Raw genomic sequence first — 25,113 nt, 5'->3', positions numbered from 1 at the left:
TTTATAATACGACGTTCACACGCACACACACACACTCGGTCCAGATACACTACAGGTATCCAGCTACATGAGATGAGAATCAAGGGAATATCTCCTCTTGTTGACCCCTGACCTCTCTGCTGTTGGTTTGCGAGTCTTGCGCCGGCGACATCTGCTGGTCACAAAATGCACAAGAGTCCTGAGTTAGAAATTAAACTTTATTAATGGCTGTAGTCCACAGTTTATTAAAAGAACAGGACAAACGTAAAACACGTGATGATTGGCACAAACGACACCGTCAGCTCTTTTAATCTCATTATTATAAATCATAAACTGTCACAATCACTTCACTCAATGAGAATTATTTGGAAACATTATTTTAGAGGGGAGGGGCTCACATAGTTTCCTTTAATTTCTCTGAAATCCAACTTGATTCATTGGAAAGATCCTGGAAACGAACGCAACACCTCAAAATACTGTGAAAGGAAAATTCAGTCGTTCTTTTCACCTCCAAGACTTTGAGTGGCCACTTTATTAGGTACACCTCTGAATTCTATTGCAATGCAAGACAATATCTCGGCCATTAATCGATCTTTACAAAGTCTTTAATGTTCAAGAGGTGTTTTAAGAAATTTTGTCCTATGTTCATATATGAGTGAGACACAGTATTAGAAACACCTCTGAATACACTGAAGTCCAGTACAGCGACATTACAAACTTTGTGACATTGTCAAAAAACCTATATGACAATAAGCATTAGGAAATTTGCCTTTATAGCAGTGAAGTGTTACATTGAATTGTATTAGATTGTACAGGTGACCCTAATAACGTGGAAACTGCTTTTTATTGTGCAGTTAGCACAAACGTACAAACTGACCTTCTGGTAAACGTTCTTGGGGATTTTTAGGAAATTAAAAATCTTTAAAATAAAGTGTTTCCACATTGAAAAAAAGGGGAAAAGGGAAATTTGCATCGACAGACAACGATTGTATGATTGAGGGTCATTGCCATAGATTATACTTTTAGAAAAATGACAGTTTCCTGGTCGTAAAGGTCGACGGCGTCAACACCATTGCATAACCAACATTACTGTCGATCATTATTTCACAGAGGCGAGTGGAGTTTGCTCTCCTGAGTCAGTCGGTGCCCTTTCTGTTCGTCACATCATTTTCCAATTCATGTACAATTCACTCAGGTTGTGTCACAACAATAAAGGCATGAAGAAAACTTCTCATGGTTAGATTTAAAGACGACACAAAGACGTTTTGGCTTGTTGATAAATCCTACACACAGCAGCACCTATTAAAATCAACATCTAATGGTTTCCATCGGTAACGACTGTAAAGACGAGCAGTTATTTCAAAGTGAGGTAAAGATGGCGTGATAGTACGGATGGAGTTTCTGTGCTTCCGACGGTTCGTCGAGGAACCCGTCACGGAGACAGCCGCTGGAACACCCAGCCTCCCTCCGCAGTGTGCTGGAACTCCCCCGGCTCAGACTCCCCGTCCTGGGGTTTGGTGAAGACGATGCGGTCGTGGAGTCGGTTGGTCTGACCCTGCCAGAACTCGATCAGGTGAGGCTTGACGATGTAGCCGCCCCTGCACGGCACAGGACGGTGAGAACCTTATGAACCAGACTTGCAATAAAATGATGCCTCTTTTCTTTCTTCCCAAGAACAGGAAGTAAAAACGTACCAGTAGTCGGGCATCGGCACCTCAGTGTCCTTGTACTTCTCCTCCAGTTCGGCATTTTTCTGCCTCAGGTACTAAAAAGAAATGCCACAGTGAAAACCGAGCCGTCGACATTTATGCATCACGGACTTTACGTAGGAACAGTTTCGGTTCTTACGTCTCGGTTAGGAACGGGAGAACTCTGTCGACTCACGACAGCCCCGATCTGGCTGCTCTTGGGTCGCGAGTGGAAGTATTCACAGGAGCTCTGGTAGGGGATCCGCTCCACGGTGCCCTCAATGCGGATCTGCAAGTCAAAATTAAAATAAGACAACGGTAAGAAAATAATAAGAATTTTACTGTGGGGGAAGACAGAAATTGATGAAGTTGTTGTACCTGTCTGTTTATGGGTTCCCAGTAGAACACCAGACAGGCGTGTGGATTACTCTCCTGAGGACAAAAGACAGATTCTTGGTCTTTGACATTCGTCAATCATCATAAACTGGCGATATCCTTAGACACAGTTTTAAGACCACATGCAGTCAAGTGAGACGATCAGAGAGAGAAACAGTCACTCGCCACTGACCAGCTCAGATCCCTTCCTGCTCTCGTAGTTGCTGAAGAAGCGGAACCCCTCGTCGCTGTAGCCTTTCAGCAGGACCATGCGAGCAGACGGACGTCCGTCCCTGAGCGGCAGTGGAGAGGAGATGGACAGTAAAACTGGGTGAAATACTGTAGAGAGAAAAACTGTTCAGCACTTGTCAGTTTAAGGGGACCTTACTTGGTGGCGGTGGCGATGCACATGGCGTTGGCCTCTCCGATCTCAGGGCACTTCATGGCCTCATCGAACCAGTTTCCAAACTGCTTGACCGGGTCCAGGGACACCAGCTGATTCTCTTCAAAGCTCTGTGAACAAAAATTTGCAACAAACAGCCATTTACTCGCAGCGGGAATAAAGCAGAAATCGTCATGCAGTCTTTGAATGACTCACTGAATAACCTGCACTTGTATTCAAAGATATCACAGCTTTGCAGATGCTGCTTGTAGCAGCTAAGAGTCCCTCTATGCTTTGATTTTAAGCAGTTTCAGCCACTGTTTAAGATTTACCCACAGAGTTTCAGTGGGGTTCAGGTCGGGGCGACTGTGAGGGGCCGTTCCAGACGCTTCAGCTCGAGTTTATCGAAGTGCTTCCTGGTTGATTTCGAGTTTCTGCTTCATATGGTCTCTGGTCTCCTATTGTGCAAGCAAGCCTCTCTTTTTCCAGATTTCTGGACTCACACTGCAGGATGTTCACATCCAGAATTTGCTGATATATACTGGAATGTTTTCTTCGTGCACAACTCCAAATATATATATTTCCACTGGGATGTCATTTGCATTTGCATTTGCAGAGAGGCTTATTTCCCCCCTCGACTGGTTGTACTTAACTTAGAGAATATACATTTTAAAATGATCCATGAAATATGCGATACAACTGAATGCCTTTTAAATAATTGCCATTGACATCAGAGAGCACGGGAACTCAAGACTCCTGCTCTCTGCAGCTGTGGCACATACTCACAGCAGTTTTATGCATAAACAGATGCAGAAGTTATGCATAAGACTTCAGACTTACACAGAGCACAGACCCCCCCCCCCCCCCGACACACACACACTTCTCACCTCCTCGTCTCCTTTGTATTTCTTCCTCATGTCGCTCAGGTCCATGTTCGTCGTGTCGCTCGTCGATTTCCGGACAGAGACGCTTCGTTGACCCGCGGACAGAAGAGACGCGCGACACGGAGGATTCCTCCGCAACAATAAAGTGACACAGCTGAATATTAGATCCGCACCGAGTTTGCGCGTCATCCTCAACGCAGCTGACACACCGCGCCGGACTCGCGCTTACGTAAAAACACGATGGCGTGCACGTGCGGAGAGTTCTATAACCGGGAAACAAGATTTGTTGTATAAACATCGGGTTGGATGATTTTAATAAAAAATGTCCATAACTGGATTTAGGATGGGAATAAAAATAAACAATGTTGAGTCGGTCGGAAACGATTCAAACGTGAAATATTGCAGCAGCGATGATTAAAACCACACATCGGTGAGCCGTGCTGCGTTCAATTTGCATCTGTTATTACGATTTACGGAGTGGGGGAACTCGTACACGCCAGCCAACTGATTGTATCTCACTGTCAGGGTGAAATGAAATAAAATAAAGGGCCATTATGAAAATATTTTGAGAATTTATGGCTGCCCAATTCCCTTAAAATGCATAAGAACTAGAAAACAGGTTAAAAACCAAAATGCGGTGATAGCATTCTAGCTAGCTCGTTACTAGCTGGAGAAACCACTTAATCTAAAGCTAACCGTTTCCAGTATTGACGCCCTAACATCTTACGCGCACGACAAGAGGTTTATCTTGAATTACAAGAACAAAATTAATCTTTGTCTCGAGTCACCGGTTAATGAATATACAAAAAAATAATATTTTGTGACCGACTATTAGTTATTAGGCGTGATTATCCTTTTGCCGAAGTGCCCCTGAACGCAGCATTTGCGCCGACGTCATTTCCTGGAATCCCGGTTTCCGGTTCAAAATGGCTGCGACCTTGTGTTTAAGGCTACTGCCGCAACAAGGTAATGTAGAGTCAAAACTTGATTTATAACTTTCTCTTTTTGTCCGGAGTGGGTTTATTATTTCGTCCCTCTTTTTCTGAACCACCTAATGTTAGCCGCGCTTCGGTGACGCTCTTATTCAGCAGGTGCTGCTCAGTTAGCAGGTGTTAGCAACAGTGGCTAGTGGCGATGAGGTGAACGCGTCACAAGGTGCTCATGAGACTGTGTGTGTGTGTGTGTGTGTGTGTGTGTGTGTGTGTGTGTGTGTGTGTGTGTGTGTGTGTGTGTGTGTGTGTGTGTGTGTGTGTGTGTGTGTGTCTCTCTCTCTCTCTCTTTCTCTCTCTCTCTCTCTCTCTCTCTGTGTTTGTGTATGTGTTTCTCTCTCTCTCTCTGTCTGTGTTTGTTTGTGTGTGTGTGTGTGTGTGTGTGTGTGTGTGTGTGTTTTCAGGATGGCTTCCCCTGACCCAGAGTGTCCGGCACGGCTCCAAGGCCGTGACTCGCCACAGGAAGCCGGTGCACATCCTCAGACAGAAGCTCATGGCGGTGACCAAGTACATCCCTCCAACACGACTCGTTCCTCCAGGAGCGTATCCGTCCCAAACCTCACGGGTCCAGGAGGTAACGGTCGTTCACACAACACCAGTTAGTGAGTTGATGAATGTGTGGCCTAAAGTACGTGGTCACTGACACTCATGTGATTGTTGAGTCCACACTTCATCCTGAAGATGGTGGGTGGAGCTTGGGTCGAGTCTTTGGAAGTCAAGTTTTTCTATATTGAACTGGGAAAACAACTTCTTACTGTTACTGGGTTTGTGCACAGGATGGACGCACTGTCAGTAATATCACTGTATGCTGCTTTATCTCTATTTCTCTTCATTAAACCTAAAGGACCTTGCCCCAACCATGAAATATATATAGCCTTTTTTTAAAATAGTTTTTTTCCTCTTGTATATTTTGGCTGATTTTGTTCTTGTTTTCTTCCGTTTCCCAGATGCCTTGACTCTTGCTGCTGCTGTAACATGTACATTTCCCTGGCGTGGGATTAATAAACTTGAATCTTATCTTAAACACATCATAGGGCTCAGGCCAAAAGTATGTGGACAGCAGTGATAATTTTAGGTCTTGGCCACTTTTATTTTTTGATAATGATCGAGTATTGTAAACTGTCTTGGTTTTATCAGATGCTGCTCAGATTTGTAAACCTATTTTCTTATGTATCGATAACATAGTTTCTGATTAAAAAGTCATAACTTTGACAACTTCACTTTGTATTTTACCTTAGGACAGGATTCAACATTTTTAAAAGTTTGGCTTCTTTTTTGTAATTAATAAATGGTTTCTCTCATCGTTGACTGACTTGAATGTGGCTGGGGGATCTGTACGTTCGTATCACGGTTTCAGAATCATCCAATAAAAGATTCCAAGAAAAGTCCATCTCTTTTTTATTTCCCTGTTTTTAACCAGAAGTAAGAAGCCTTTAGCTGAAAATCTGTTAAGCGTCACTGTGGAGACAAACTGCTCTTTTTTTTTTTTTAATTTTTCAGCAGGAAAGTCCTTTCGCCTTAATCTTGAAGAAGGCTTTGCAGAAACTGTTCCAGGAATGTAGGATGCTCGCCGTGGTGCAGAACAGCGCCAGCAACGCCGAGGACATGATGATGCTCAAGTACAGACTTCACAAACACGGCATCCGTGTCAAGTTCTTCCCCAACAAGGTAACATGTGTGAATTGTTTTCAGTACAGATACGGCGGGAAATGAAGGAGCAGAGAGAGTCGAGGAAAGACGTGTAACAACGGCACAAGGTTTTACATTTTTATTGGCATTTTAAAGCCATAAAAAGATAGCCTTACGCAGCATTTCTCATCAATAAATGGAGTTTTACTGACGAAGCATCACACGACCTCACATAGGCAAAAAAAATAAAAAATTTAATTTAAAAAAATCGAATATCACCCTGAACATCGTTTAGAGGTTGAATCTGAATATTTTGTTCCTGCTCCGTTCCAGGTGGTGCGTTCGTTCCTGAATGACAGTGTTTACTCCAACATGGCTCCTCTGTTCAGCGGCCCGACCGTGATGTTCGTCAGCGAAGAGCCGAAGGTCAAGGAGATGCTGAAGACCCTGAGGTCCAGTCCACAGATGACACTTCTGGGTACGTTCATCTTCTCTGTGGCTGCGCGTGTGGAGAACTATTATGATATTTTAGAATCGTGCAAGTCGTGCAGTACAGAACACGTTTGCCACATCCTTTGATATAACAACTCAGGAACACGAGTCAGACAGAATCACTTTGGTGCAAAGAAACGATTGATCTGATTCTGGTGTTGATCCAGATTTATTGCATTTTTTTTAATGATACAGTAGCAATGAAACCTATAAATTTAGGATTTAATTTCATAATCAAGGGCTGGGCTTCATCTGACGCTTATTGTCTTTGTCAATCAATATTCCAACTCTTTTCTAGATTAATATTAGACTGTAAAATGTCAGAACATTGAAGAATATAAAAAAACTACTTCCTTCCTGTTCTTTTAATCCTTCCAACTGCCTTAAATCCAAACTTTCTTATTTAATATTACAAAAGGTGAAGGGAAAGAAGCAAATCCTCGCATCTGAGGAGCTAAAACTTAATAATATTAAGACTTGAAAATTAACATTAATGATGACTCTACTAACAAATATAAATGAATGATAAGTGTTTCAACTCTAGTTGCAACCATCAAATATGTTTTAATGATTCAATACATTTATAAAAACATTCACAAATGTTTATCTCACACATCACTGTAATGGCGATTTATCATTTGGACCTTTTGGGTTCTTGTTTGAATTCCCCCCCCCAAGCCTCACATGCTCACACGTGTTGATTTGCTCTCCGTTCATTAGCTCGTCTGTTGTCTTTGTGTGTATTCCTTTCTTTTGTTTGGCCTCCTCATTTTCTCTTACTCATTTATTCAGTGTATGTATAAGCAATCCACGTCTGCATCTCTGAGATGTTCACGTGTGGTGGTCCATCAAGCCCCCTTAACTTCAGTGATCCTTTGATCATATACTTCTGTGACACCCCCACCAGGCTGAGGCCTTGCTGCTCGGGGGTCAGACTCTGTCCTTTCCAGCTCTGTAGATCCAACTAAGAAATATAACTTGCAAAGACAATAGCTGTTAACTGTCCTCATCTGAAAAAACAGATTGTGATCAAAGCTCCTCTGTGTCTCAACAGGCGCCTGCATAGACGACACCCTGCTGAGCGTGGACGGGCTCGTGAGCTACTCCAAACTGCCGTCCGTGTCCGTCGCCCAGGGTCAGCTGGTCAGTGGGCTGACCATGCTCACATCCCACACCGCCTCCCTGCTGCAGCGCCACCCGGCGTATCTGTCGGCGCTGCTGCAGCAGCACGTCAAGCAGCTCAGCCCGGACGCCGCCGGCCCTGCAGCGGCGGCGGAGGAGGAGGCCACGTAGTGATTCAGAGGAAACTACCGTCAGGACCTGTTTATTTTCTTTTACAGATGCTCAGAAACAACAAGGGGACTGTAGAGTCGGATGCACACTTCAACATTTATTCATTTTAAGTTCCTGGCAGATATTTAGGATCGACTGAATTCACCTAAATTTTCTGGTGTGCGTCCGCCCACGTGAGCACTGGTCAGGATTCTGCAGACTTGACTGGTTCCAGTGGAAGTTGAAGTTGTGGATGGACAATGCTGTTGCTCGAGCTCTTTACTTTTATTTTTAAAAAAATACTGTCACATAAATAAAGCATGCCTACTCAATCTATTGCTCAGTGTCAACATTTTTTTTTCAAGACATATTCTGACTGTTCCCCGTCAGTCTCCTACAGACTTCCTGCAAAAAAATATTCCTCATCCTTTATCCCTTTATCAGTTTATGCTGACAATAAATTAACTAAACAGTTTACAGTGCCACAGCTAAGTGGCATCATAAAAAAAAAAACCTCTCCATGCAGCCAAAATAAACACAAGTGGTCACAGATCCCTGATGGTTAATCTGCAGATTACAGCATGTTAATCTGGGTCAGTTAGTCTATTAGGGCCCTGCTTCTCGGAGCCAGGGCGCTCGCCTCAACGCCAACCTACCTCTGCAAAGGAAGGAATGTCAAAACTATTAAAACATGATTCAGAAAGTAAAGATGTAATTATCCCAATTCTGTCTGGAGATGCTTAGATCTGAACATTTATCAGGGAGAAAAGATGCACACAAAGATCTACTGCTACACAAACAGATTAAAAGTGAATTATAAAGAACCTACATCAACAGTAACTTTTTTCTTTTTTATTAGTAACATGTGCAAAGCTTCAAAACGAGAGAGGAAGAGTGAGTGGAGGTGGAGCAGCTTCACTTCAGAGACACTCCAGTGTAATTCCAGCTAATGCGGATTTGACCCGGGCCATATTGCGCACGACGCGCAGCGCCGCCCCCCCCCCCCCCCCCGGGAGATTACGTGGTCAGAGTCGAGGTGATTATCTCGTGGATGAAACATGTAGTTTGACTTCGGCGGTTCTCGAATGGGGGAAGAAGAGAAAACACAAAGGGTCTTTTTCTTTGCGTCCGGTCGACATGCAGATTGAATCGCAGAGGGTTTTTCCTTTTTTCAGACCCCGAGTGATGATGAGACTTTTGTTGGATTCGGACGCGCAGGACCGCGACAGATGATGAGAGTCGGGGGTGGACTTCAGGTAGGACTTCTCCATTCTTCTCACTGGTTTCACGCATGAACAAAACATAAAAAACCTCAAACTGAAATGAAAATGTAAAAAAAATGAGTTGAATTCTGATGGAAATGATGAAGATAAAACGACCAAAGCATCCAAAATAATATAGAAGCATATGTATATTTAACGGCCACGTGTTTGTAATGTAAAAACACACACACAAAGAATCGTTTGGATGAAAATGTATCCAACACCTGTCTGTGACACGGTGTTAATGGGCTTTAGATAAGAGTCTGTGCAGCCCTGAATAGTCCAGACGAGCCTGAACGACTTTGGACGACATCCCCCGAGGAGCTGCTGCTCATAAAGGACCATTCCCACTAAAATACACCACCGGTCCAAACAAGCGTCCCAACTAACAACCACACACATTTACAGCTCATAAAGGATCATATACTTCCCATGAGGAATTATGATACATTTTCTCGCTTCTGATTTTTAAACATTCACTTCAAGACTCACTGCTCTTTATTTGATACAACGCATTAGGTGCCTGGATGGAGAATCCTCACTTTGTCAGCTGAGATGTTTCACACTCCTAAATTTCTCCTCCCAAACATTCCAAAATATTTTATCCTTCACAGATCCGGTAATTTATTGGCAGACGTTTTTAAAAAAAACATTTCTAACAAAAGGTGATAACTGTCATAATCTTTGCTTTTTAACCCTGTAACCTACCACCTGACTCGACTTGTTGGCATCCATGTCCATGTATTGAGCTCTTTGATTCCACTTGTCCACCAGTGTCCGTATCATCGCATCTGTTCTTGGGTCCGAAGAAAAATCTTGTTGTCATTTTGTCTTTTTCAGTTGCTTTGCAACGGCCCTTTAATTCCTTCAGTTATTTTGCAAGTAGTGATTGTGCAACATTTACTGACCATGCACAACCTCCACTGTAAAACAACCAATATTCTTCGTTATGAGATGATTTGGGGGAAAGTGAGTAACCTCTGACTTTGATCGAGTGTGAAACCTAATGGAAAGGTACAACTTCAGTTGCCACATATTGAGATCAAAGCCTGTTGTTTTTTTATTTTCTTACATGCAGAATATTATTTGTGCTCCTCTGAGAGGAAGCGAGCTCAGAAACCTGCAAATCCCTTCATCCTGTTTCCACCACATGCTCTCATCACTCATCCTCTCCCCTTTGAGCCTTACGTAACAGCAAGTCAGGCTGCTTTTAGACAGATATCATGTTTGGATGTACAGTAGCTCACCAATCACCCTGCGTCCTCCTGAGAGATGGTCGACATTGTCATTGTTGTCAAAATATTTGATCCTCAGGAGTCTGGTTTATCTGTGGAGATTCTAAGTCCTAGTTCAACCTCCTTGTGGACATGAGTTAAGATGTCAGTGGCGTCCATGTTTGAACACAGATCATAAAATGATAAAAGCTGAATGTAGGAAGTTTTCAAATATACAGCTGAAAAAGAAAACACAGTCCTGTTCAGCTTCTTGCCTTTATCATCAAGTTTTCATTTGTAAGTAACAGGATTTTTATTGAGAGGTGTGATTTTAGTCAATCAACAGAAAAATTCATCTTAAAATATTTTGGTACTCAACGTTGGGTATTCTGTATTTTGAGAGAAATGAATTTGCCATAAACAAGATGAAAACTCACAGTAAATGGAAAGTTAAATTTGACTGCTACCATTATTTCTTACAAATTTCACATATATAATGCAATAATGTTATGTCATAGATATCGTGACAGCTTTAATATCTAGTTAACTGAATATCCTTAGTTTTTTATAGTGTCAGTAATTATTAAAATGTTATAAAATAGATGTTTTATAGAGCAACTAATTAATATATGAACTGAGAGAACAATCAGATGAATTGGTAATAACTGTGGCCCCCCCGATTTTTTTCTTTCTTTAATATCAAAGCACTTCAATGTTTTTGTTATTATTTATTTTATTCTCTCATAATTGGACACTTTGTAAACGTACTTATGAAAAGTTACGCTCGTTAATATCATCATTTTACAGTTGTATCTAAACAAGTGATGTCAAAGTTCTTTGATGTCAATAATCCATCTGGACATTTTTACAACTTCCGGTCGTCAGCATCTTTTGTACTTTTTTTTTTTGAACTTTGTTCTTTGTAGTCGCCGCTGAATGACGTCAGAGCCGCCGGTGACGGGACGGTCCCCTCTCGGGGGACCGGGAGTCTTCGTTGCGGATCAAAAACCACAAGTTGTCATGAAAAAACATCAAAAGTGAGACGAAGTTTGTGATGACCAGCAGCTCGTGTCGTTATTACATCATAACATTAGGTCTCTATTTAAAAATAAAAAAGGCCCAAACTTTGGAGGATCGTCGTCGCAGCCCTGAATAAAAGATGAACTGTCACCTGTCAGGATTCAATTCCCTCCAAAAACAAAATCATATTCCAGTTCTTTTATGATTGAAAATGGAAGAGAACAATCTCACCACGAGCTTCATTCCATAGCTGCTGTGGTGCTTTTGATTCTGTCACATGGTTTTCATCAGCAGACGGAGTTTTACTAGTGGTCACGTTCAAAATTCACATTTCTGTCAATATCTTTCTTATTCTGTTTTTTAAACAGGCAAAACAAGCAGTTGTAATAGGACATGTTGGACTGATTTAATTTCTTATAGATAATCAATCTACCAATCAATTAGTAAACTAATATATTTAAATCATAAATACACAAACAGACAGAGGATTACTCATCATTATCCTCACATTTCACTGTGCATCATTGAGAGTGCGTCTTCGCTACAAGGCTGCAGCCAACAACATATTTTCATTAGTGATCAATCTGCCAGTTATTATTATTATTACAATTGATTAATCAGTAAATCATTAAAATAAAAATGCTCAAGATTCAAAATACTGTACAATTATCGTTCTACTGTAAACAGCAACACAACAGAATCGCGATGAGATTTAGAAAATGGAATAAAAGATATGAGAAAATAAATGAAGAGAACAAAAATATACAATTATGCGAACGTAAAAATCGAACTATATGAAAATGTCTCATTGGTTCCCTCTGATTGGCTGACATCACAGGGTTCTTTTGGTGGAGTGCAGCAGCGGATCTCTCTCGACGACCAGCCGACCTCGACGGGGACAGAAGTCTTGACACCGGCTCGCTGACATGGACTCGCACGGCTCGTCGCTCAACCGCAGCCACTCGCAGGCGAGTGGCCTGGAGAAGTCGTCGCCGTCGTGGAACAAGCCGTCCCACTCTCGGAGCAGCAGCACCGTGTCGTCCCGCCACTCCAGACAGGTGAGTCGTCGTGAGAGAAGTAAAGAGATTTGATTAAAAACATAACCTCCTCAGTGGTGGAAATAAAACGGGCAGTTTGGATACATCACGTCAGAGCCTTTTCAATACTCGCTTTTTAGTTAATTGAGTAAGATAACCATTCATGTCGTCCTCAGATTATCAAAGACTGGGAAGTGATCGACGACCTTCATATAGAAATTCACCCGGCGGCCGACAGCCCCCCGGACATGACGACCCCGGGCATCTGCGAAGGTTATCTTCTCAAGAGGAGGAAGTGGCCACTGAAAGGCTGGCACAAGGTGAGAAATCCGTCTGTCGTCCTGTATGAAGATGTCGACTTTATGACTTCACGACGATGATGATGATGATGATGATGATGATGATGTTGATGTTTATCCCATTAGCGATACTTTGTCTTGGAAGCGGGGATCTTGCGCTACTCCAAAAATCAACAAGATGTAAGTGCACGTTACATCTTTACGACACAATCCTTCACAGACTAGATTTGAAAATGTGTAAACGTCCGTCCTTCCCTGTCCAGGTCTCCAGGGGACGAGTGCAGGGCTCCCTGGACGTCGGCCTCGCTGTGATGTCCATAAACAAGAAATCGAACCGCATCGACTTGGATGCGGGGGACATCCTCTATCACATGAAGGTAAACGTAAGTTCTCCAACTCACTCGAGTGCCTCCAGATGAGAAAAGGCCAAAGGGTTGCTTTGTGATTTTCCTTTTTCTCGCCAAAGGCAAAGAGCCACGAACTCTTCTACATCTGGGTGACCAAGCTACAAGCCCACCGCCTGTTCAAGAAGAACGAGGCGGCTCACGCTCACGGCGGCTTCGTCCACACGTCGTCGCCCGGCGCTGCGGCCGGACAGGATCAGAGAAACGGAGATCTGGTGAAGGAAGACTCGCAGTAGCGTTTGTTTTTTTTCAACGAGTGAATCTAAAAAGTCTTGAGATTAATAATCCCGTGTCGTCCTTCCCCTCGGTGTCCACGCCACCAGAGCGCCGCAGGGGCGCCACATTCAGCCGGCGCACCAGGAGCTCTGCCCTCAGCCAACACTGGTGCCAACAGCAAGGTGTCCGCCTGGCTGCAGCAGAGTCAGGCCCCAGACACCTGCGCTCAAGGTACATGTCATATATTATTATTATGTCATATATATATATACCCATTATGAATAATAAATCAAATTGTAATGCAAAAAACAAGCGTGCAGACCCCCACCAAGGCAGAGCAATCCTATATGCTCTTATTTTTTTAAAAAATATGACTCAAAAGTTTTTCATCTCGCTATTATGGAGAATCCTTCAGGAATCCAGATATCCATGATTTAATAATCTGTTACCATGGCTATCTTTGATAAAAAAGAATGTCATGCAGATATGTTTATGACTTTTTCAGTAATCCTGCAAACAAACAGATAAACTGAATCAATCACACAACCGCCCTGCGGAGGTAAATATACATATAAATATAAAGAATAAAAATAGAATACAGATTTCAACATAAATGGATAATTTTTTTAAATGTTGTCATCTTACCACACCTCTATAGGCCCCTCCTCATCTCGGCTGCAGGCCGCAGGCTCCAGGCTACATTAGCTGCTTTGATTATTACTATAAATAGATTATTATCTATTAGAGCTGCATTGTGGGTAATGAAGGCGACAGCATCTCTGGTTCTGCTGCGATCGACTTTAAAATTGATATCTGACAGATTATTGCAGCATTCTTTTCCTCCACCACAGGAATCTTATCGGAAATGTCATGAAAGGTTTTCTTCTTGCAGATCTGAACCGGTGCCATCTGGACCTGTCCGAGCTGAACCGCCTGATCCAGAGGCTGCAGGCGCTGGAGGTGGGCCAGGCCTTCACCAACGGGGACCTGCAGAAAATCATCAGCACGCAGGTAGACGGCCGAGGAGCTCGGCGCGGTTTTATTGAATCACTTCTCCGTTCGTTGTGCGAATGAAAGTATTGAAATATGTATTTCTCTCACAGAATCTCTCACTCGAGAAGCCGAAGAAGCCAAAGTCGGGGAAGATTTGGGGTCACTCTCGCACGCTGTCCCGAGTGGAGGCGCTGGGAATGGTAAGAAAGGTCACTCTACTCTGTGTATTATTATTATTATTATTATTATTATTATTTAGGCTGAAACAATGTGAATGTGATGGTTTGTACATTCATTTGACATTAATCTATGTTAAATGTTTGACACTGATTTGAAATACTATTTGGTGTTTTGATTGAACGTTGGGTTTAAGTGTTTCATGTCCAAAACCCTCCAGTAACATTAGCGGGGCCTTTCTCTAATCCAAAGCCTATTCGTGGGATTACCAAATCGGTGAGTCGCCAATGGGCAGAACATGAAACAACTAATATTCACCGTTCTCCATTTACACACTGTCACGCATTGTCACAGATGAACAGAGCATTGCAATGAAATAGAAATGATGGAGAAAAAAAATGTAATGAGAAAAATATTAGATCAATAAAGTGAACCTGTGTTTAGATTAGATGTTAGATCAGTAGTTTGAATTCCTCTTCTTTAGAAACCAGAGTAACGTCCGCCCGTCCATTGCCAGTCACAGTGTCTTACTGTATATTAATATAATGGTGCATGCTCTTCTTCATACCTGATTCATTTTTAATATGAAGTCTTCTCTGCATACTCTAAATATGTAGAAGGATGTAGCACGGTATGAGAGCATGAGAAGGAAAATACACTTGACTTTTTACACCTTTATTCCCAAACTGTTAACTAACCAACGAGTGGACCGCCGTCCGTCCTGTTGTGCTCCCCTCTCAGCTGTCCTCCAGTCACCTGGGCAGCTCGTCTCACCACGGTGCGTCGGTCCCCTCCATCCCCGACTACGTCTACTCTCAGCTGTCGCCTCCGACCGCCGCGTCGCCCGAGGGCAAGACGATCCAGCAGGACATCTGTGCCACGTCGCTGCGAGGTCAGAGGAGCAACTACGTGTACCTGCGCCTGATCGAGGCTCAGGACAATGGATAAGTGAGCTCTCCTCTGTCTTCTCATTCTCGCTCTTCAGTGCTCGCATCCCTGAAGTCGGTGCACGAGACTCTGTCCCAGGAGCGGCAGAAACTACAGGCGGTCTGGGAATCCAACAACATCCACCAGTCGAACACGTTGGCCGAGGTGAGATTCGCGCGCCGCCTGTCGTCTGGATTCTCTGGCACACAGTCGTCGGTTTTCCTTTTGCTCATCCCCCCTTCTCTCCTCCGCCATTAGCCTGCAGCAGGGCGCCGTCCATCCCACGGGCCTCCCTCAGTGACTCCGAGTGAGTACTTTGACGCCAGCGATGACATCATCTGCGGCAGTTCCTCCGAGGTGTCGGAAGAATCGGGTCTGAGTGATGGAAGCACGACGAACTCGGAGCCAGAGGAAGGACACGGTGGGTACCGGGACGACACACATGACGGAGATGCGGGCAAAAACCAAATAGACTCTTGCTCTTGTTGTTGCCTGAGTACCAGTAGGCCACTGTAATTATTGTCCTGCCAACATTACAGCGTCAGCCACCCGGAAGTACCGTGCAAGCATTTCCAGGACTCCGGACAGCGCCGTTCCCAAAAGCACCGGCCGCCGAACCAGGCTCCCCTCTCCGTGTCCCGACAACAGCCACGTGGGCCTCATGGCGATCCTCTACAATAACATAGGCAAGGACCTGGACTGTAACTTAATCCCAGTGTCCAGTTGCGCGGCAGCCTCCTGACGCTGCTCGTCTCCCCCCTCCTCCCCCTCAGGTAAAGACCTGGCTCGCGTGTCCATGCCCGCCGCGCTCAACGAGCCCGTCAACCTGCTGCAGCGGCTGTGTGAGGAGCTGGAGTACAGCGAGCTGCTGGACACGGCCAACAACACGGCCGACCCCTACCAGAGGATGGTGAGCCCCGGATACAAAATCCATTTCAAGCTCCAGTTGTTTCCTATATGATAACAGCACAGTTGCACAATAATGACCTCATAAATATAGCTAAGGAATATTTTTGTGCTACTGTATTTATTCTCATTATACTTGTGGCTGCAACAATCTATTCATCAATTTATTCTAAACTGTCACTTTCTCAAGCAACTTAGTGACACTGTCATATATTTTTTAAAATTAACTACAAAGGGAGATATTAATGAGCGGTTCTTAAGTTTTATTTATCTATTTTCCTTTCAGAAATTCCTTTTGTATCCATGGCAACTGTCAGACCAATACAACAAAACACTACAGCGAGAGAAACACATTAAAAACAGCATTTTATGCAACATGCAACTATAACATTATGTCTCTATCAATGCAGCTACAATCACTTTTGTTTTTCCACAAATCAATCGATATATATATATATATATATATATATTTTACATGAAATAAAAGTTAATTTATTTGTTAATTGATTTTACAGGGACAGTGGACATTAATAAACATTTCTGTAAATGCACCTCTGTTCTCCAAGAGGATATTTTTCATTTGTAGTCTCTGGACAGATGTTCCACAGTCATCACGTGTCCTGTCTTCAGATTGTATTTCATGTTTTTTGTATTTCATCTCTCGCAGGTTTACATCGCTGCCTTCGCGATCTCCGGTTACTCCGCGGCGACGTTCAGGAACCGCTACAAACCCTTCAACCCGGTGCTGGGTGAGACGTACGAGTGCGTCAGGGAGGACCGCGGCTTCCGCTTCATCAGCGAGCAGGTACAGCATCCGAGAAAATAACAATGTCACAATAGCAGTAATAATAATCTATTTGTAGAAGAGTTTTCTAATCTCAGGTTTCCAAGTGTTTCACACGGAGCAGCAGCTGAAATACAAAATGAATATCCTGTCAAGTTACAGGAAGTCACAGTCTCGCGTCTGTTCCCGAGTGATGCTGTTGTAGAACACTATGATGTCACAGTAAAGCTGACCTTTGACCTTTTGGATATATAAAATGCCATCACTGCATCATTTGATCCTTTTATTAAAATGCTTGTTTGAAAATGTGTCACAGTTGGCACATTCATTCTTGATTTATCACCAAAGACATGTTCTGTGATGTCAGAGGCACCTTGACCTTTAACCTTTGACCACCAAAATTGCATAAGTTCACCTTTGAATCCAGGTGGATTCCCTCGAGGGAAGAAAAAACTTAAAAAACTGAATAAGTACAGTATTATACTAACAGTAAAAGAAGATTTATGAATAAAATCGGGATCAGTTCTTCGATAAAAGTATGTTTATTATGAAAGGATTTAATAGATCAAATCATATCAGCCTGTCATGTAGATATTCAGGTTATATCAAAGAGAAGGGATGACAGAAAGGTAATATAGCAATGTATTTAGCTTGACAGAAAGATGTCATTTTACTCTGAGTGAGCACTCTTCTCTCTCTCTTCACCAGGTCTGCCACCATCCGCCGATCTCCGCCTGCCACGCCGACTCGGAGAACTTCTCTTTTTGGCAAGGTGAGACTCTTGATACGCCAACTCCTGGCCCCCCTTTGTGTGCGAGGCGGTGATCTTAATCATCATCATTTCTTTTTTTTGCCACTGGACATGCAGTGTGTATTATTATATAAATCCTATTTATTGCCCTTTGACGCTCGTTTACATCCCTCAACAGACCAGCGATGGAAGAATAAATTCTGGGGGAAGTCGCTGGAGATCCTGCCGACCGGGATGGTGAATGTGACTCTTCCGAGGTAAACAGTGTGGGTTTTCTTTTCTTGTCCCCGCCCCCCCCACCAGATGTATCGTGTGTGTGTGTGTGTGTGTGTGTGTAATGAAGCGATGTAAAGACTAATGCAACAATGAAGGTGTTCTCATGTTTTTATTTCACTGCACAGTGAAAAGTAAAACTCTCCCAAAACACGTGTTGATAATGGAATAAATAAGTGAATTTAAGCGCAACTTCATGATTTCTAGCCTGTTTTTATATGACAGTGTAGAATGTTTGGCCACGGAGCTCGATCCCCTTGGTTTTTTATATTATGAATGAATAATGGAACTCAGCCCAACTACATTTTCATCATGGATTTTTTTTCTTCTTCTTTTGTCCGATCAACGGTTCAAAACCCCCCGAACATTCGTCTTCGCCTCTGAGCGGATGGAACCTGAATGTTTGTCAGTGCGGCTCGAGGAATAACTCTTGTACTTACTAAAATGAGCCAAGCCTCGCTTGTCCCGCCCAGGTACGGCGACCACTACGAGTGGAACAAGGTGGTGACGTGCATCAACAACGTCCTCAGTCAGCAGCGCTACCTGGAGCACTACGGCGAGGTCACCATCCAGAACCTCAGGAGCAACGTCTGCACCTGCAAGATCACCTTCGTCAAGGTGAGCGACGCGTTCACGTTAAAAAAACACACTCGAGCGGCACTTGGTCGTGGTTTCTTTTCTCCCTAACAAGGCTTAGTTCGGTTGCAGTCTCGTTACTGGGGTTCGGACACGAACAAGAACGAGGTGCAGGGCGCCGTGCTGGACCAGAGCGGGAGTGTGATCCACCGCTTCGGAGGCCTGTGGCACGAGGGCATCTTCTGCGACACTCTGCCGACCCCCAAATGCGTCTGGAAGCCGAGTGAGTCCAAAAAAGCCGAGACTTAGGACACAGTGTCCGCGCGGCGAGCTCCCCCGTGCGCTTGCAGTCGTCTGTGTTAGGCTGACTCAGAGGGCCGATGCTCCCGATCAGCACAAATCCCGGGAGTCACGTTTGTCGCGCAGCTCGTCTAAGAGGCCTCTGTCCCCCCACAGATCCCCAGCCCAAGGATCACCTGCTGTTCTACGGCTTCTCCACCTTCGCCCTGGAGCTGAATGAGCTCAGCGCCCGCCTGAGGCCTCTGCTGCCTCCGACGGACAGCCGCCTGCGCCCCGACCAGCGGTGAGCGGAGCGGGAAGTGCCGGCGTCACTTTTTCCGTTGATTCCATTATAATTTGGTCCCCCGACCTTTTCCCCCGTAGGATGCTGGAGGAGGGAGACGTGGAGGAGTCGGACAGGCAGAAGGACGCGATCGAGGGATTTCAGAGGGAGCGGAGGAACCAGCTGGCCAAAAGGGGCGAGCAGCATGTTCCGCGTTTCTTCGAGTGAGTTCACATAACTGACGATCTCCTGTCGCATCTGTCGGATGCTCTTTGTGTCGACAAATACGAGGTAGAAAGGTTGTAACCGCTGTTACAGGATCTACACTCCTGGCGTGTCGTCAGAGTCACGAAGGAAAGTTAGAAAAAGAGAAAAAGGTTGTCTTTGATGCCGTCACCTGAAAACGTTACACTCTTAACTGTACTGCACCTCATAAAAGTCAAGTTTGGTATAAAGTAGATATAAAAAAAATATACAATACTATGACAGAAAAAACGACACCAGGCAGAAAGATCTAATATTGTAGGGTTTTATGTAATATTTATTAGGGAAACAGTAACATTTAACGTTATCCCGTCCTATTTCATAAGCAGCATATAACCATTTAATAAATGCTTTATATATTTGTCAATAACTTTAAAACTTAAATCAGTCTATCAACACAATATAGTGAGTTATAAAAACGATTTATTAAATGTTTGTATATTGCTTATAAATGCAAAATATGGGGAACTCAAGTAATTTATTACTGGTGAAAGGTTCAAGCGCCTTGCCAAAAATTACATTGTATGTATGTTTATTTATGTAACCTATTTATATCATAGAAAACTGCGTTTCTCACAGTATTATTATTATTATTATTATTTTCTTTTTGTCCTTGAGGAAAGCCAAAGATTCCTGTGGACGGGACGTGTGGCTGACGAACGGGACTTACTGGAAGATCCGGGAGAGTCCAGGTTTTGCTAAAACTGAAAACATAACTCTGTGGTGACGGGCGACGACAGCGACGAGCAACAACTGACAAACAAAACAAAAACAAAGCAAAAACACACGAGCGGGAAATAAAAATATCCGTGCTGGATATTGGATCAGCATATATGAACCGCTCTGAGAACCGTGCGGAGCGGAGACGGTGCTGCTGAGCTTCCTCTTCCTCTTCGTGTCTTCTGTTCGTCCCGTGACTGGCTCACGGGAAAGTCTCCTGTCGAGTTACCCAGAATTCATTACATGAAAAAAAATATGTATAGAAAGAACTTTCTCATTAATAATCATTTTGTAATGAATGTTATTTTTTTTTAGATAACTTCAGTCAGCATATATACAGTATATATATATATATATATATATATATATATATATATATATATATATATATATATATATATATATATATGTATATGTATATGTATATATATATACTGTATATATATACATATATATATGTGTATATATATGTTTATACTTTTGCTGAAGAGACCGTATGGGACACGTACTTGACAGACCTCGAAATGAACAAATGACTTGAAATGAAAACAAAAGTACATATTTTTTTCTGTGAGGATAGTGAGAGGCCTGTTATGTTAGTTTACTGTATAATAATTCAATTAAATCATGTCTTCCTCCGTTCATAACGAGTACAGTTGTTTGTCAAGTCACTGCTGCAGTCGGGGCCTCGATCACCAACTGGCCACGTGTCCCCGGACCCACCAGGTGCTTTATGGTAATTTCATTCAATGCAGATTTATTAGGATAAAATGCAGCAGGAAAAACATTCACAGGAAAAAAGAACAACAACCTCAAAGTGGCTTTGATCAATATGTTTTAAGTTCAAGTGTGTTGGATTTAGGAGGATCAATCAGCAGAAATTATGATTTCAATATTGTATAATAACCTGAAACTAAAAGTAGTTATGTTTTTCATCTTGTGATGAGACGTGTATATCTACAATCTCTGCTAAATAGCCCACATCAAAAACTAACTTGGACATTTCTATAGTAGATTTACAGCATCTAACTATTTTTCTGGAAGATGTTTTATCAACAAAATTTAAGAAAGTATCTAAATCTAAATTTTTAAATTCATAATTGTTATTTTCAAAACATGTAACTAGTAAGAAAATAACAAGCTGACACTAAGTATATTTAAAATAAAGAAATACAATACTGTATTTTTATGTCATTAATAGTGAGAAAAATATCCAGCTGGTTGGAAATACTGTAGAAGTTCAGAATTAAATCACAGTTGTGTTTTTAATCTTTAATGGGAATTAATATATTTATAACTGTACCCGACTGCAGAAAATCAATAAGCCTTCAAATCAATAGTTCTCGCTACATTGAAGAGAGAAAAGAAGAGAACACAGTCGAGATTTGTCATGTGTAAGCTTTAATTTTATGAATAAAAAAAACAACAGGACATTTCACAATAAAGCCACGTTTTTAATAAATAACAATTTCCCCTCCCTGACCCAGAAATCTCTTCTCATCTCTTATTTTTGCGATTTATAAACTCTCAATGAAACAACAGCGCACACACACACAAAAGAAAAATAACATGCTCCGCTATGTCTATATCATACAGCAAAATCTCCCCCACACACTCTCACACACACACACACACACACACACACACACACACACACTATCTCACACACACACACACACACACACACACACACACACACACACTCATACCCTCTCACACACACACACACACACACACACACTCGCTCACACACAGTCTCAGGCTCTTAATAATGGAAATGTGTGTTCAGGGGAAACAGACTCGGGGGGAAATGGAGGTATGAGAGGTTTGAACATCAGGGCCTTGGTTCCAGTAGCTGCGTTGTATCCAGCAGGGGTCGTTCCTGAGGCGTGTCTGCTGCCGTCTGACTGAGGACCAGCACTGGGAATAACACCTAATAAATCTACAGCAACATAGAATAAATAAAAACCATCCCCAGGCTGGCGAATATTGTTTTTTTAAATGCCATCATCAATTCTGAACTAATTTTCTTTCTATTAATTGCACTTGAAACAAGAATTGTCCATTGTTCTCCGTCACCGTCGCTCTCTCCCTCTCTGACATAAACATTAAATGCATTTCGAATAATACAACATACAATATATTTTTTCATACAATATTTCCATCGTGTTTAACACTTAATTTCCGTTTGACTTTATAATTTAAATGCTCAGGTAAAGGACTGAACTGTCCGACAGTCTGTCCCTTTTTTTTTTTGCATCAACGTCTCCGTTAAGACCAAGAATCTACATCTATACGCACCGTGTTTGTGATTATCTTTCACTTCCAGTAAATCCAGTGCAAGTCCAGGTTCTTTAGACAACACGTGTATAAAATGAGCTCAGAAACGAGCCGAACGTTTGTACGACCGAGAGTCCTGACGTGTGAAATAAGGCAAACAGCAGCCAGGATATTAGGAACGTATAGAAACAAATCACCCCCCAAAAACCCCAAAAGCTGTAAAACTGTCTAATATCTTTTGATGATTTAATCTCTCAAAGGTCCAATATATTTATTTTCAAGTTCTCAGTTAGTTTGTTTGGACTCAAAACTCATCAAGTTTAAATATGTTGAGCCTGTAAAGTACCAAATCCCCTCTGGTCCCTAAATCACTTGCTGAAATAAACCCCGACAACACAACTTCACTGTCCTCAGCTAAAGGCTAAAGCAGCTGGATGTCCTATCTATACAGTATTTGATGGCATGTTCTTTTTGTGTCATACACAGTTTGATACAGTTTTGATAGTTTGAAAGAGGCGAAACTTTGCTCATCTTAGCTTAGCATAAAGACTGGAAACTGTGGGAAACTGTTAGCCTTGCTCTGTCTGGAGGTATGAGCCTCTCCATAGCTCCCTGATTAACACGCTAGATTGTTTAATCTGCATAAAAACTAAAAAGTAGAAATGACAATTTGTGATTTTACGAAGATTTACTTCTTGGCGAGTCGGGTAGGCTAGCTTCCCCCGCTGTTTCCATCAGATTCATGCTAATTTGAGCTAAAATGAGCAGAGCGACTTACACCTCCGGCTCTTCAAATGAGCAAATGCTTCCCAAAGTGTGAAACTAATGGTGCGTTCCATTATACCCCGGAGCTCGGAATGACCCAGCTCGGAGTCGGAAGTTGCAACTGGAACGCCCTTCGGAATCCAAGATGGCTGCCCCCGTGTATCAACAGTAGGTGAAAGTTGTAGTTTTAACTGTGTATTAGCACTTCTGTCATATTCGTCTCAAAACATTTGTCGTACACATACGTAGTACTGTCCAACTACTGTCTGTGGACGTGTCTCTGCGGCGGCAGCACGCGTGAAATGCCGTAATCTGCGTTATTATGAACCGGTTTTGCTAACAATGGCTAGCAGGGCGTCCATCTTGTTCTCCGACTTCCGACCCCGCGTGCAATCGACTCCGGTGATCCGAGTGCGACGTCATTCCGAGGTATAATGGCACGTAGCACAAGCTGATTCTAAATTTGAAAATGTTCTTTGCGTGTGGTTGTTTTTCTACGACCAAGGTGAGTAAGTTCCTCCCTCCCATGTTGAAAAAAACCAGCGACTTGAGGAACCCTGCTCTTCCTTCTCGCAGCGAGCGCCTGTCTGTCGCCCCCGGCGTTGTCCGAGGCCGTTAGCACTCTTTGTGAGGAATGAGGAGCAGATCTCTGATCAGCGCCGACTGCAGCCTCACTCTTCATCTCTGTCACCGCGGAGACGGAGCCGGAGACGGAGCCTCTGTCAGCCAGTGTCAGCGCGCGATCGGCCAACTGGACTCGAGGGGGAAATTCGGAGTGTCTGTCTGGTCGCTCATGGTGGTCGGAGGGTGACAGGGCCTCGTCGGTTCACCTGCAGGTCCATGCGGGCTCCTCCGAGTGACCCACTTTTACAGACGTCTACTCCCAACGTACCGGGAACTGTTCCTTGGGAAAGATGCAGGTTTGGGGGGTTTTTTTTCTTCTTGGTTTTGCACCATGAGCCTAAAAAGCTGCGTAATTTGATTGACGGTTTTTCCCAAAGGCCACTTCTGTAATTTCAACAAATGTTGCAGTGTTAAATATGGGGAGACTTCAAGGTCAAGAGGGGGAGGAAGTCAAAGGTCAAAGATCAGTTTGCATTTGGAGAAGGATGAAGGAGAACCTCTTTCCTCTGACGCCAGAAACCGCCGAACAAAGAACAACTAAATCATCTCCGTGACAACTGAGAGGAGCCGAGCGACGAGGATGGAAACTTCGGAAACAAGTAAGTTGGAAGTTCTTCTTATCAAGCAGTTTATCATTATTTTAATTCATTGATTAATCTGCTGACTATTTTATTGCATAAGAGGAAATTGTATAATCATAATTTCCCAAGGTGATGCCTTCAAATGTCTCTTTTTGTTAGTTATCAGTTTGCCTCTAATCAGGCTTTATGATTATCATTTTTCCCTGTAAGACGCCCAATGTGCACATCTGTTAGTGAGGTTATGAATGTGTACAGATCATCAGCACTTAAAACACTTTGTTTTTTAAAAATATGAACCTGCTTTTCTTGTTTTTTTAAACCTACAGTGGTGATTTCATCACGTAAGAGCGGAACCAGACCAGGACTTTTATGATTTCTTTCTCAACCCTTCAAATTCCCCATATGGACCGTGTGTTGCTGCCAACGTAAACTACAATCCCAGCTCTGTAATTCACAGAAACATGTTGTTTTGTGTATTCCTGGACTGCCTCCTGGTCCACACGTGCCACTTCTGTGCTGTGTTCGTTGATCTGATTAACGGCGACACACATACAGAAGCACACAAACAAAAGATTGTCCTCGCAGGCCGGAGACAGATCAGCGGCCTCACTCAGGAAGCATGTGCTCGCTAATCCCCCTGATTCTGAACCCCCGTGACACCGGTTCACTCAGACGCTGCTGGGCCTCGGCCTCGCCAGCCCGCAGCGCTCCCCTGTCGCCGCTAGTCGGCGCTGCAGTGAATGACTTGGGGCTGGACTGTGTGTGTGTGTGTGTGTGTTCAAGGTGAA

General features: G+C 43.2%; 3 protein-coding genes across 5 annotated transcripts; 2 read left to right on the top strand and 1 right to left on the bottom strand.

Moving 5' to 3' along the window:
- Nucleotides 1-183: 183 nt before the first annotated feature.
- Nucleotides 184-3,819, bottom strand: pnpo (pyridoxamine 5'-phosphate oxidase). Its single transcript, XM_035612402.2, has 7 exons — nt 3,312-3,819; nt 2,431-2,555; nt 2,236-2,335; nt 2,046-2,099; nt 1,828-1,956; nt 1,674-1,744; nt 184-1,577 (listed from the first exon to the last, which is right to left on the bottom strand). Exons 1-7 carry the CDS (start codon nt 3,495-3,497, stop codon nt 1,412-1,414), a joined length of 831 nt encoding a protein of 276 aa, XP_035468295.1. The 5' UTR covers nt 3,498-3,819; the 3' UTR covers nt 184-1,411.
- A 303-nt stretch (nt 3,820-4,122) lies between these two features.
- On the top strand, nt 4,123-8,026 carry mrpl10 (mitochondrial ribosomal protein L10). 2 transcript variants are annotated; one of them, XM_035612415.2, is made up of 5 exons: nt 4,123-4,274; nt 4,702-4,871; nt 5,801-5,965; nt 6,260-6,404; nt 7,473-8,026. In XM_035612415.2, the coding sequence occupies exons 1-5, from the start codon at nt 4,235-4,237 to the stop codon at nt 7,709-7,711; spliced, it is 759 nt and encodes a 252-aa protein (XP_035468308.2). In that variant the 5' UTR covers nt 4,123-4,234; the 3' UTR covers nt 7,712-8,026. The 2 variants fall into 2 exon arrangements, with proteins under 2 accessions (XP_035468308.2, XP_035468307.2); XM_035612414.2 differs by having other exon boundaries at nt 5,798-5,965.
- A 141-nt stretch (nt 8,027-8,167) lies between these two features.
- On the top strand, nt 8,168-20,717 carry osbpl7 (oxysterol binding protein-like 7). Of its 2 annotated transcripts, XM_035612351.2 has the most exons (23): nt 8,168-8,946; nt 12,025-12,244; nt 12,400-12,543; nt 12,649-12,702; nt 12,786-12,905; nt 12,989-13,141; nt 13,250-13,373; nt 14,035-14,153; nt 14,246-14,335; nt 14,565-14,588; nt 15,054-15,204; nt 15,298-15,404; nt 15,498-15,660; nt 15,779-15,925; nt 16,013-16,149; nt 16,813-16,950; nt 17,638-17,701; nt 17,859-17,937; nt 18,427-18,571; nt 18,662-18,812; nt 18,986-19,112; nt 19,193-19,315; nt 19,974-20,717. In XM_035612351.2, exons 2-23 carry the CDS (start codon nt 12,113-12,115, stop codon nt 20,080-20,082), a joined length of 2,601 nt encoding a protein of 866 aa, XP_035468244.2. In that variant the 5' UTR covers nt 8,168-8,946; nt 12,025-12,112; the 3' UTR covers nt 20,083-20,717. The 2 variants fall into 2 exon arrangements, with proteins under 2 accessions (XP_035468244.2, XP_035468246.2); XM_035612353.2 differs by lacking the exon at nt 14,565-14,588 and having other exon boundaries at nt 12,786-12,899.
- The last annotated feature ends 4,396 nt before the right edge of the window (nt 20,718-25,113 follow it).

This window comes from Scophthalmus maximus, chromosome 16 (assembly GCF_022379125.1).
Source record: "Scophthalmus maximus strain ysfricsl-2021 chromosome 16, ASM2237912v1, whole genome shotgun sequence".
Taxonomy (NCBI): Eukaryota; Metazoa; Chordata; class Actinopteri; order Pleuronectiformes; family Scophthalmidae; genus Scophthalmus; species Scophthalmus maximus.
This window is presented reverse-complemented; position numbering and strand designations above follow the sequence as displayed.

Coding starts and splice junctions, on each gene's coding strand:
- pnpo (XM_035612402.2), bottom strand. CDS start 3,497: ATGACGCGCAAACTCGGTGCGGATCTAATATTCAGCTGTGTCACTTTA. Junction 2,100..2,235: donor GCAGGAAGGGATCTGAGCTG/GTCAGTGGCGAG, acceptor TTTTGTCCTCAG/GAGAGTAATCCACACGCCTG. Junction 1,745..1,827: donor CTCCCGTTCCTAACCGAGAC/GTAAGAACCGAA, acceptor ATTTCTTTTTAG/TACCTGAGGCAGAAAAATGC.
- mrpl10 (XM_035612414.2), top strand. CDS start 4,235: ATGGCTGCGACCTTGTGTTTAAGGCTACTGCCGCAACAAG. Junction 4,872..5,797: donor AAACCTCACGGGTCCAGGAG/GTAACGGTCGTT, acceptor TTAATTTTTCAG/CAGGAAAGTCCTTTCGCCTT. Junction 5,966..6,259: donor TCAAGTTCTTCCCCAACAAG/GTAACATGTGTG, acceptor GCTCCGTTCCAG/GTGGTGCGTTCGTTCCTGAA.
- osbpl7 (XM_035612351.2), top strand. CDS start 12,113: ATGGACTCGCACGGCTCGTCGCTCAACCGCAGCCACTCGCAGGCGAGT. Junction 15,661..15,778: donor GGAGCCAGAGGAAGGACACG/GTGGGTACCGGG, acceptor CCAACATTACAG/CGTCAGCCACCCGGAAGTAC. Junction 19,113..19,192: donor CGCCTGCGCCCCGACCAGCG/GTGAGCGGAGCG, acceptor TTTCCCCCGTAG/GATGCTGGAGGAGGGAGACG.